Raw genomic sequence first — 12,175 nt, 5'->3', positions numbered from 1 at the left:
GTGTGTGGGCTTCCTGTGCTCCCAGTAAGTCTGGGCATCTGCACAGGCTTTTACCTGGAGGTTTTGTTGTCAGGAGACCCCAGCATGAGGCTGCAGTACCTGGGGCAGGCTGGGCTGGGTTTTTCCTGCTGGGGAAGAGGAGTGCAGTGTGGCAGCAGGGACAGATGCTGTGCTGGAAGGGAGCGTTGTCCCAGGGCACAGCCATGGCAGAGCAGTGAGCAGTGGTGGCAGAAGTCTCACCTGTGTGCAGGTGCCTGGGAAGTGTCCCATCATTGCAAGGTGACGCTGCCTTTATTGGTCATGTCACAGCTTGCAGAGCTTCTCCAAAAACAGGGAGTGGTCCCTTTTGTTCTTAAAGACAAAGGATGAAATCTGGATGTCTTCCAGCTCTTAGTGCTTTGGCAGTGAACAAGAAATGCTCAGTTCACACTGCTATCTCCTCCCAGTAAACAGGAGGTGCTGAGCAATCCATTCGTTCACCTCTCCTGCCTCTCGGAAATCCTGAGGAGTAAATGTTTTGCTGCTAGCACAAAACAATAAGAAATAGGGATTTGTGCTTTCTTGCTGGATGCATCTTTCTCCACTTCCTTAATGAAGGATACAGATGCTGGATGTTAGTCGTACAGCTCAGGATTTGCTGCCTGTTGCCAGCACTCAGCCGGTGCGTCTTGGAGCAACAAGATCAGCTGAAACATTTAGGCAGGGAGAAACCCAGTGAGCTTCCTGCAGCTTGTGGGAGGGAGGAAGCGCAGGCGGGTAGAGAGGGTGCAAACGAGATAGTGTTCAGGTGGAAAAACGTGATCTGGATTCTCCATAACAAACCTGCACGCTCTGCCTGGGGCTCCCCAAGCCAGCGTGCATGGATTTTCACTATCACTGGCAAGTCTGAGCCTCCTGGTCCCTGAGGATGATGAGGGGCAGGTGGGTGGGAACGTCCTCTCCAAATCCTCTGGGTAGGCGCTGATGAGGGCTGCTGTTGTTGGAGCTGATTTCCTGCTGCTGAATGGGGAAAAAAGGTGATGTCAGATGAAAGCTATCAGGCAGGAGAATGGCAGCATGTGACACCATGTCATGCTGAGGATGTTAGTGCTCAATTAGCTGTGTTGCTCCTCGGGGAGGGACAGATGATGTTCCATGTCACCCTCATTATCCTGGCCCCCCGGGGTTGCTGGGAGCACGGCTGATTTGGTAAATGAGTGAGTGGGATCCCTGGGGCTCATGAAACATCTCACATGATAGTGGGGTGTGTTTTGGATGGGCCAGCGGGGACACAGACCCTGGCTGGTGGCAGGAGCCAGGCAGCAGCGTGTTGGGGCATGGGAAAGACTGCTGCAAAAGGAACCTTTGTCCAGAAGTTTGTTTGCAATCTGTCTGGTGGTGTCCATGCCTGCCCTGAGCATTGCTGAACAGAAAGGGATGTTCAGCAGGAGCACTGCCTCTCTTTCCAGCACGGAGCGTGGCTGGTATCAGTGGCTGCAATATCAGACTGTGTCAGAGCCTGAGATGTTCTCACAAGATCTGAAGGATGTTGCTATTTGCAGAACACTCTTATGGAAAAGGCAGCCCTGGAGGCAGAGGGCCAGTATTCAGAGCTTGTGAGTGGAAATCATATGTGTCCTCATATCCAGAGGTGACAAAGCTGAGTTCTTCTATATGGCTGTAAAAGTTAAACATCATTATTTAAAAAAAAGAAAAGAAAATACCAAAATGAGGAATTCAGGACCTTGCCCATGGCCACAAGCAAATCAGTGCGGAGATGTAGAGGACAACCATTTCCCTGTGGTGGGGATGGAAGCACTGCAGGGTGGGCTGCCCAGGGCTCCCTTCCTGCCCCCAGGGTGGGCACACAGCTCTGCCTTGGCTGAAGCACACTGTGCTAATCCCTCTGGCTGCGGCTGTCCCTGATAAGCCATCCAGCCAACTCTGATTAGATTCCAGCAACTTCATTAGAAAAATAACGTTAGAAGCAATTGGAAGTCAATTATGTTTTTTTTTATGTGACTAATGTTGTTAATTATTATCACTTTTATTAGTCTGCCTAATCCTGCAAGATCCTCCCATTAATAGATGTTACTAATTTGTACCCTCAGTGCACTGACTTCCACCAGTGGATTTCAGAGCATTTCCCCAACCTGTACTCTATTTTGTATTTACTGTCGATTAACGTTTTATTTAAAGTTAATTATCTTGAGCTGTAAGTTTCCACGGTGTCCTATAAACATGGAGCAAGCGTCGCAGTCTGGGTTATTTTTACAATTTGTGAGGCAAAGAAAGGAAGGATGATGGTTTGGGAATGCTGGGAGATGTCTGATAGAAAATGAAAATGGGCAGATAAAGGAGCTGGCGTGGTGGACCCCTCTCTGTACAGCAGGTGAGGATTGTGCTGCTTGTGGAAGGAAGAAAGGGTCAAGGGAAATGTGAGTCCCAGGGGGACTCTCCCAACAAGACCTGGAGCCTCTCATCTCTCCTTGTGCTCCAGTGTAAGACAGAGCCATGGCTGAGGAGCGGGTGATTTGGCACAAGGGTTATTTTGATGAATGCAAAGCAGCTCAGGGACCGTGAAGACTAGGCTGGATGTGGAGGAAAATCCTTTGATCAACACTTCTGCCACGTTTCCTTTTATTTTTCCTCCTTTTCTCTTTTTTCCTCCTCCCTGAGCAGCTGCACCAGGGAGATGCATGGAGCAGAGGGGGCCTTGCTGTGCAGCTGCTGGCAGCCCTGTGCACCCCTGGGTGCTGCAGAGCGGGGCGGTGGGAAGGCAGCCTGCAGAGTGTGGTTTTATGATGGATGGAGGGCTGGCTGTTTCAGCATCTCCTCTGGTGGAGGAGCAGTGTGTGCCTGTGCTGCAGGGAGGCAGCTCCATGTGGTGGCTCACCAGCAGCAGGGATGACACAGCAGGGCCTGATCTCAAGTGCTCTGCAGACATGAGGCCACTGGTACTCCCCACACACACACTTTATTATTAGTTAGCAGCACAGTGCTGTCACTTTGTATTCTGTTAATATCAACACGTACAATTTATTTGGAATTTATCTGTCTGCACACTAAGGCCTTTTGTTGGCCTCCCCACTGGCTTCAAGCATTAATAGAACTTGTGATCTTGAAGCAGGAGGATGGGGTGGCACAGAAGTCACGTTCGGTCCAAGGCGCTGATGAGTTTTGTGCTGCTGGCTTAGCTGTGTGTAGCTGGCAGTGCGCTCACTGCAGCTGATTTACTGCGTGCCTCTTACTGGGTCACTCGGCTTCCTGCTCTGCTGCAATTCTCCACCTCAAATTAGCACAATAATGATTTATTTCTCAGCTTTGATTTTGCGTATGACTTTAATGGTGATGTTAATTTCCAGTGAGTGCTTCACAGAGCGTAATTTGGGAAAACGCTCTGAAGTTTTCCATATGGTTATCAGAAAGTGACTGTAAAAAAAAAACAAAAAAAACCACCCAGATCTCTACCAGATCTAAACTAACAATGGTTAGTGAGAATAAAAGCAATTTGCAGTCAGTTAACATTCCATGTGATTATTTATGTGTAGCTTTCTGACCGCCTCGTGAGAAGTATTATAAACTACAAGGAGTTTCTGGGTGGAAGCCCCTGTGGGGCCGTGTGGTGCTGTGTGCCTGTGCCTTGCAGCCGTCATTGCTAGGGCAGCTGCACTTGCAAAGGGACAGAAATATCCCTTTGTATTTATTTTTGTTTTTTTCTTTTTTTTAATGCTCTTCTGAGGATGGGAGGTGGGTGTGAAGCTCTTGCAGGAGGGAAGGGAGGGATGCTCTGTTGTGAGCCTGCCCTTTCTCTGCCTCCTGCTTCCAGTGGGAGCTCAGATGGGCCACTCGTTCCCTCTACACCTTGATTTCCCACCTAAAGAAATGGCAATCAGGCAGTTTCCAGCTTTGCATCCTTGAATTCATAGTTCAGCCCCATAGATGTGTCTTTATCAAAACAAAGGTAGAGGTGAAATGAAGTCTCTCCTCATACCCAACATCCAAATGGCTCCACAACACAGGCCTGTCCTGTGCGTGGAGCTGATGTGATGGGGTTTTGGGGAGGTGCTGTAGGATGGGTGTTACGAGCTGCTCAGAGCAGCTGGTTAACTTGGAGAGGGTAATTGTCCTGGCCACCGCCCTGGGTACGGGAGCACAGAGCTCAAGGAACAAAATTGTTTGCTGAGCAGTATATGATAGGGTGCAGATGTTTAGTGTGTCTCATCCATTGAGGTCAGTTGGAGTTCTGCCAAGATGAATGACGTGCACTTAGAGGAGGCTGAGTCCCTCCTGCAGACGAGTGCTGTGGGACTTCTCTGTACGCTGCAGGACAGTAGCTTGGCCCCAGCAGCATCTCAGTGCAAGCAGGGCTGGGGCTGCTTGAAGCTGACATCAGGGTAAATTGAGAGCAAGAAGGTCCTAAGTAGCACAAGTGCTCCCCATGGCAGGTTGGCTCGCTCCCTATGGAGCCCCTTTGGTGGTTCACTTCTCTTGCACAGTTGTGAGCCCCCTTTTCTCTCTTCCCTGGGGGCATCTCAGTGCTGCACTGGTCTTCAGCCCTGCTGGCATGAAGCTCTATGCTCACGAGCTCTATTTATAGGGAATTTAATAAGATATCAATTAAATGAAAACAAACTGAAGATGTCTGACAGTGGAAAACTTGGAGTGAGATGAAGTTATTGGTAGCAGTTGCTTAGAATCTCGTCAGCTCTTTATAAATGATCCCCATTGCTGTGCAATGCTGGTGACAGCCCCTGCATGGGGCCGGGGCCAGAGCACCTCCCTGCTTGTACAGGGGGAGATGCTGATGAGAAATGTTCATTAAGAACATGTTGGATGGAGACTGCTAATTGGATCTCATGATTTAATGTTTTCCTGTTTGCACGCTGTATTTGGAGGCTATGGTATTTATGGTCCAATGGGGAGGATGTGAGCTGGCATCCAGAGATGAGATTTCTATTCCTTTGCTGCTTTATGGCCCCCTTTCCTCTTGAAAAATCCAGCTGTGGGAAGGCCAGGAAATCAGAGATTTGTCTGAGTGAATTAGCCTCTGTCTTTCTAAAAGCCATTTCTCTGTACATTCTGCTGCACACTATGTATTGCTTTGGCTTGCTGCCCTGCACCTCTGCTGTGTCAGCATTGGGAGAGCCTCCCAGTCCCATCCCAAACAGCCCTCGGTCTTCAAGGCTGTCTGAGCATTTAGCTCTCCCGTGGCTTCAGGAGGGTGGCTGTGAACATGTGTGTTTGGGACAGAACCTCTGCTCCTGACACCATGCTGCCCAGGGCATCTCTGTGCCTTTCCTTCAAAGCTACCTGAAAGCAAATTATTTCTCTTTAAGAGCTGGAGCTTCTTCTGCTTTGTGTTCCCAGCCTGGTGACATTATTCCTTGCCCAGTGTTATCTCTTGACAGACTACTGTGATGTACAAAGCAAGGAATCCATTATCTTTGCCTAGATGAAGTCTTATCCTATTTGTCCCTGCTGTTATTGCCAACTCTTTCAGAACTTCTTTCTCTCTTCTGCTGCTCACTTCTTGGTTCCTACCTCTATCCCAGCTGCCCTGGGCTGCTTTTGCCAGGTGCTCTGTCCTCCACTTACCCACCTGAAAAACTACCATGCAGAGCAAGCTGCCTCATCTGGCCTTCTAAAAACACATGGGACGTGTTTATGTGCTGCCCCCAGGCTGTTTGATATCACTGCATCAACTGAGGGCAAGAGGAAGGGAAATGCTGAGTTGAGGGCATTCAATAGGCGTTGTTAAAAAAAAAAAAAAAAAAAGATATGTCCAAAACCACAAACATGATCTCATGCAACATAGACGTTGTGATCTGGGAACTACAAAGGGCTGAGTCTTTGTGTCTGGACAAACAAAGGAACAGAAATAGCAACTCAAAAGTATTCATTGTCAAAATGATCCTCACTCCCTGGCCATATGATTTATATGGAGCAGAAACCAGGACAGCTGTGTTTGCACCTTTATGTAAGCGAAGAAGAGTGAAAGACCAGCGAAATTCATTGTTCTGGGTTTAATCCTGGGTGCTTCTGTGGTATCAAAGAAAAAGCTGCAGTGGCCTAAGTCACTGGGTGGCTTTTTCATGCCGACATTAGAAAATCAGCCTTCAAGTCATGCTGTGGATGAAGTGCATGTGGTGTCACTGCCTCTTCTCATATAGAAAGTCACTCGGAAGTTATATGCAATACTTTGAGCCTGCCTTGGTATTTGTACAGACAGCAGCACCCTGGGGCTCAATCCGGCTGTCCTTCTTACCAGCTGCCTCCTGTTACCCTTTCTGTCCAGGAAAGCCAGCTATGGCATTCTCTGATGCACCTCTATGCAGTAACTACCTCAGAGCAGCACTGTAAAGGGTCCTGGGAAACCATGGACAGCATGGAGCTGTGAAAATTGCATTCCAAGGGCAGAACTGGCGCTGTGAGTGTGGATCAGCACCAGGCTCTGCTCTGCTGACCCGTCTTCCTTTTGCCTTGTTGTTTTCAGTGAAACTTAATTTTTCTTTTTCCCCAGGGTCCCTATTTTTTTCTTCTTTGGATGCTTGGGTCTACACAGATCAAACAACATACTTCCATCATTACAAGTCAGTGAGTCACAAGAGCTGTAATGACTCTATCATAAAAATAACCCCAGAGCCCTAGTGCAATTGCTGTGCAGGCTGGGATGTGTTCTTGCATTCCCCAGGGATGGCTGGAGGCAGACTGAGGAAGAGACCTGAGGAGGGACAGTCGTGCTCATGAATAGGCTTTGATGACTTCTCATCTGCTTTTTGTCCTACTCACAGTCAGCTTTCTGCTCTGATCTGAAATGGACGCTTCCTTTGAGCCCTCCTCCATCTCTATTCCTTTTGCTTTTGTCTCCACTTCCTTTTTTTTTTTTTTGGGGGGGGGGGGGGGAGGGTTGTGGTGTTCAGAAAGACCTCATCCATTAATAGAACAGTGTCTGCTCTACATGCTTTAGCAATAGTGCTGTAGAACAAATGATATTTTAAATAATTGTCTCTTTTCTGTCATTCCCTGCCATTACTCAGGAAAGAGGAGTGGTAGCATTATTTTCTGATGCTACTCAACTGGTGTCTCTTGCATCACTGTTGAGCCTGCTGAAGGTGCAAATTCCCAGACTGGAGGACTTGTGGAAATGGGGTGCTGCCCTGCAGGACATCACAGCCCCTTGTCCAGCCTGGACGATGGGTTCTCCAGTATTCAGTGTGGAGCTGAGCACTCAGCTGAGCATTGTGCCTGATTTCCCAACGTTTATAACAGCTGCTGCACAGCCTGCTGTGAGACTTTATCCATCAGTTATATCCAGGACTTGTCTTGAGCCCTAGGGAGTGACCCCAGGAGGACAAGGACTATGTGAGGTGAAGTGGCACATTCCATCACCTGTGTATCTTTAGGAACATGCTCTGATGGCCTCAGCTTTATCTTCCAGAGCTGCTTTCTTTGTCTGTGTCATTGGAGGAGGGTAGTGTTGGTGAGTGGCTGTCCCAGAATAATCCAGCAGTAATGGGTTTGAGCATGAGATGAGGCTTACTTTGAGTTGTGAGCAATCCAGACACATTCATGAGATGCAGACACAACAGGTCACAAGTAAGGTATTTTTTTGTTTTTCAGTAATATTCATTATACAAAAAATGTAAATGGAACTACTTGCTGAGCCTTTTACTGGTTTTCCTGTTTGTTTCTGCTTTTTTTTTTCCCCACCATTTGGCACAGAAAGTGCAGCGCTTCCAGCTGTTGAGTTTCAAGTTACCTTCTCTGCATATCTGTGTCTTCTGCTGTATTTCACAGAATCACAGAATCGTAGGGGTTGGAAGGGACCTCCAGAGATCATCGAGTCCAACCCCCAGTTGGACAGTTTCCTGCAGCTCCTCATGGTGACTCCCCCAGACTTCCCAGCACAGCCACGCAGCTGGGGAAGAATCACTTTGGAGGGGTTTTGGAGGGATGCAGCTTCATTTTCGAAGTCCCAGAACCTCTGTCCTCAGCATCCTCAGAGCCTTCAGGAGATCTGGTCTTACAGAAATCTCAACTTGTGCATTTTCTTTCAGAAAGAAAAAGCTGCCTGGAACTAAAACTGGTGGTGCACAGTATTAAAAAGAAAAACAACAGCAAAACACATGAAAAGTTTCCTGGAGAGATGAGAGGACAAAGGGTCCTTTCTGTACTCATTCTGTGAATTTAAGGACAACTTGACCTGGAATCTCATGCAATGTGCTCAGAAGCTCCACAGTGTTCCCCACTAGCAGCAATAGCTGCAGGCTGGATTTAGTTTCCCAGGGATGGGTAATGGCCAGCATACCAGATGTAGGAAGATGCTGTGCCTGCGTGTCCTTCCTCCCTTCTGTCCTGGTGTCACCCATGCTGGGCTCCCCAAGTTCACACAGCGTTCTGCCCCGGCCGTGGGCTGCTCAAGGATGTTGTGATCATCACCTGCACTCTGTCTGCTCTCAGCTCTGGGCTTTGGCCCAGGAGAGCGATCCGTCATACTGAATTGTGTCATGTTGTACTGGCTGTGTTTGGGAGGAATGAAGCTGCTGAACTCATTTTGCCTCTGATCTGAGTGGATAGAAATGGAGGTCTCCACATGGGCAGCCAAAGGGCTGTGCTGAGTGCTGCTGCCCCACCTCGCTGAGACCTGCCTTTTCCAGAAAAACCCTCAGATTCCTGGAGCACACACCAGAACCTTTGCTCCATCCTCAGATAGTATCCTGCTTACCAGATGGTGTTTTATCAGCCCAAGGTGATACTGAGCTGATATTTGGGAATGAGCGATCAGAAGACATCGACTGTTCAATGCATGATGTTATCACCATTTCTGGGAATAGCAGTGGTGCAAAATGAAATGAAAGCTCCAACTCCTTGCTATCACTTTCTATCACTTTCCTAGGAACCTAACCTTCTTAGAGCTGTCCTGCCCAATGCTTCCTCATTGAGGAAGCAGCAGCCCTAGCTCCTCACCTGTGTCTGAGATCAGGATGCTTTCTTCACTGATGTGCTGCTTCCAAGTCCTATCCTTAAAGACTTAGAAAAGCAAATTCCCTCTGCAAAGCATACACAGGGGGAACTGCTCACCCATGCTCAGAACTATAAGAACTATACCTTCCCCTCCACTCAAACCAGGCTCTTCCCTACTTCAATGTCAGTCCTTGAGAAGCTGATTCTGAGAGTGAATCTGTGTGACCATGAGTTTGTGCAGCTTGGTCATCAGTCAGCAAAGCCTTTGTACTTTCATGTTTACCAAACCAATTCTCTGAAGGACATAGGAATTGGGTTTCTTTTTCTTTCAGTTTCTTTCACGCAGATCACACATGTGATGTCACTTAAGTATCTCCAAGTGGTTATATATTGTTACATCTGTAGCTAATTAATCTTAAGGGCTTGCTGGTAAGATTGTCTAGCGCTCATAAAATAAAAAGCTTTCATGCCATGTTTACTTGTCCATTTTTTATAGTCTAGGTCTGATGGTTATCCAGTATGTGAATTTGGGCAAGTCATACAGCTCTTGCAACTTATTTTTTTCCATAGAATGCTAATTCTGGTAGCTCTTAGCAGCTTTTGTAGGCTACTTTGAAATTATATGAGATGAAGAGCACAACTGAGTTGCTAACTAGCCTTGGCTTAATTCTACAAGTAGTATGTCTATTGATATGGATATTGGCTGCAGATAAAAGCACCAGTCTGTCTTGGTGGTGATATGATTGGAATGAGGTTTTAATCCAAAACTCTGAAGACAGACAAGACTTTTTCAAAGGAATATATTCTTTTGGATCATTCAGTGACCTTAGAGCTCCTGATATGTAAAATCTGCTTGTGACATAGCTCTTTATTTCTTTAACTGGTGGTTAGATGTCAAGAGGAACCAGAGTGTTGCTGTATGGGAACTGCTGGTATCATGGCCTGAACCACTGTTTGATTGCCTGAGATGAGCCCTGGGAGCACAGGTGAAGGCAATTCACCTGTGCTTGGCTCCACCTCTCCTAGACCATTTAAGAGCTGCCTACCAGAGGGAAGGATCTCTTTCTGGAGATCCCTCCTCTTGGAGTTTTCCAGCGAGCCTAGGATAAGGGTAAGCCCTCTATTCTTTTTTGTGTAATAACCTGCTTAGCCAAACTCTTTTGTATATTTCTTAATTATAACATCTGTTTATTCATTGATTATACAGTTGCTCTCCAACGTGCCTTAGGGTACTAAATCCACCTTGAAAATAAATGGGCTTCGAATGCTAAATCACTGCAGTGATTCTGGTATTTTGCTTTCTGTACAGTTTCAATGAAGCTGTTTCTGTGTAGTAGCAAGGGAGCGTGCTGGATCCGCCACAGTCAGCCGCGCTCCTACCTACGTACACTGAACATATAGAGATCATGTCTTTGCCAGTGGGTGGCTGGCATTCTGGATAAGGACCTGCCTCTGAGTCAGCTCTAATGGATTTAATTCTCCTCTTCAGGCAATAGTAGCTTACACTTGTAAACTGAAAAGCTCTTTTGGGTTGTGTTGCTCTAGATAAAGTATTACATGCTGTACTAACCCATAGCATGCATCATAGACTGATTTAAAAACCATGCTATGCTCTCAGCTTTCATGTACTAAAGAACAGCCAGGACCTTGACAGCTCACTAAATCAGAGTAGTGATTTGGAACCGTTATTTCCAGAGTGCATGTGTCTGCCTGAACAGCCCAAATTGTAGCCTCTGTTAGAGTAGTTGCAATTAATTATGCATTGCTGTGTTGTGCTGGCCTGGGCTCCTGCCTCCATCCCACATAGGAAGCAAGCACAGAACAGACAGGGCGGTAGGAAACAAAACGGGATGAAAAGTCTTGTTGGTGAGCTGGACGGAGGGAGAGGGAAGGAAGGAAGGGAAGTGGAGCACTTGCTAGCAGTACCTGGCCTGGAGGTAGATGCTGGCAGCTGCTGTAGAGCAAGGCTACGGATGGGACCATGTTTGTGATCACACATGCTCACCAAACTGTACCATTGCTGGAAATGTTCTCAGGGATTGCAAACCACAGATTACTGAACTCAGGTAGTCCATTCTTCCATCCAAATTGTGTAGGTTTTGTAAGATAGGAGAAAAGACATGAATATTGGGTGCGTGCATCTCCTGCCTTGCCTTTCCTATGTGAAATGGTGAGGTTAGTCCAGAGATACAAAGACATTTTTTCTCCTTATTTTGGTGGACTGATTAGATTTTAGCTGTGACATCTGTGATTCTCGTTACTGAATCAGCACAGGACGGTCTGACTGCCCTGGATATCAGTCTGTCACTGTGGTTTGCCTGCAGGCCACGTTCATGCAGGAAAACAAAGCCACTACTTGGTTTGAAGCCCTGCTCCTAAGGGGGCTGTAATACTGAAGTCACAGGGCATCCAAGCGACCTAGATGTAAATTACTCTGATTTCTGGGGGTGTATGGCCCTCTTACCCAGTTGAAGCAGTCTGTCCAGACTTACTGCTGCAGGATATCCATTCATCAAAGTATGTGACATGAGTAGCAAAGAGTTTCCCATCTGGAGGACTTTCTTGACCCCCCGAAATCCATGGCAATACTCCCACCTCTGAGCAGAAGCAACAGCAGCACCTTTGCTCATGAACAGGGATAGAAGGCAGATATTCTCAGTGTCTCTGGAACACTCACAGATGAAGTTTTTTGATGTCTGCCTTATTCACTACGTGTCTGTTAATTTTCATTTTAGGTTCTTCGCATTGCTGCTTATCTGACTGATAAGCACATCCACGTGAATTAGAGAAAAATGGGTCAGTCTTTATGTAAGTATCTCAATTAAGATTTTTTTAAACATTTTCTCAGAATATTTTTCACAGACATAATAGTAAGATCTTAGGCTGTCCTGAAAAGCTGATGTTTAAACCATCTGGTGGACATGTAGATCATAGCCTTCTTTCCTAACACGTATGGCCTTAGATAATTAACCTTTGCAGCACCACTGAGACCTGTAAAGAACTTGCTGATCAACAGCAAGGCAGGAGAACTGTTCCGGGTTAGAGGAATTGGTGTGGGAGTTGGGATTGGATCCAGATCTCCCGAGGCAAGGAGGTTTTTGAGGAATGTCTCTAAGTACATCTGGAAAGTCACTTTGTATTAAAAATAAATAAATTAAAAAAAAAAAAATCATAGGACATCCAATGCAGAAAGAGCATCTCAGTTGTTCAGTAGTAGGAATAAGAAGTT

General features: G+C 46.8%; 1 protein-coding gene across 2 annotated transcripts in view; it reads left to right on the top strand.

Annotated features, from left to right (window-relative positions):
* NEURL1B (neuralized E3 ubiquitin protein ligase 1B) overlaps positions 1–12,175 on the top strand; it is a 113,645-nt gene that overhangs the window by 20,827 nt on the left and 80,643 nt on the right. Inside the window, exon 1 of one of the 2 annotated variants that reach the window (XM_090150964.1) lies at positions 11,682–11,754. The exons of the other annotated variant lie outside the window; for it this stretch is intronic. Within the exon in view, the coding sequence (XP_090007090.1) occupies positions 11,739–11,754 (16 nt within the window). The 5' untranslated portion in view covers positions 11,682–11,738. Of the gene's footprint in view, positions 1–11,681; positions 11,755–12,175 lie in introns of those variants that run through there. 2 annotated transcript variants of the gene reach the window in all.

The sequence above is a fragment of the Phasianus colchicus genome, chromosome 15 (genome assembly GCF_987193195.1).
Source record: "Phasianus colchicus chromosome 15, bPhaCol1.hap1.1, whole genome shotgun sequence".
In the NCBI taxonomy this organism is placed as follows: domain Eukaryota; kingdom Metazoa; phylum Chordata; class Aves; order Galliformes; family Phasianidae; genus Phasianus; species Phasianus colchicus.
This window is presented reverse-complemented; position numbering and strand designations above follow the sequence as displayed.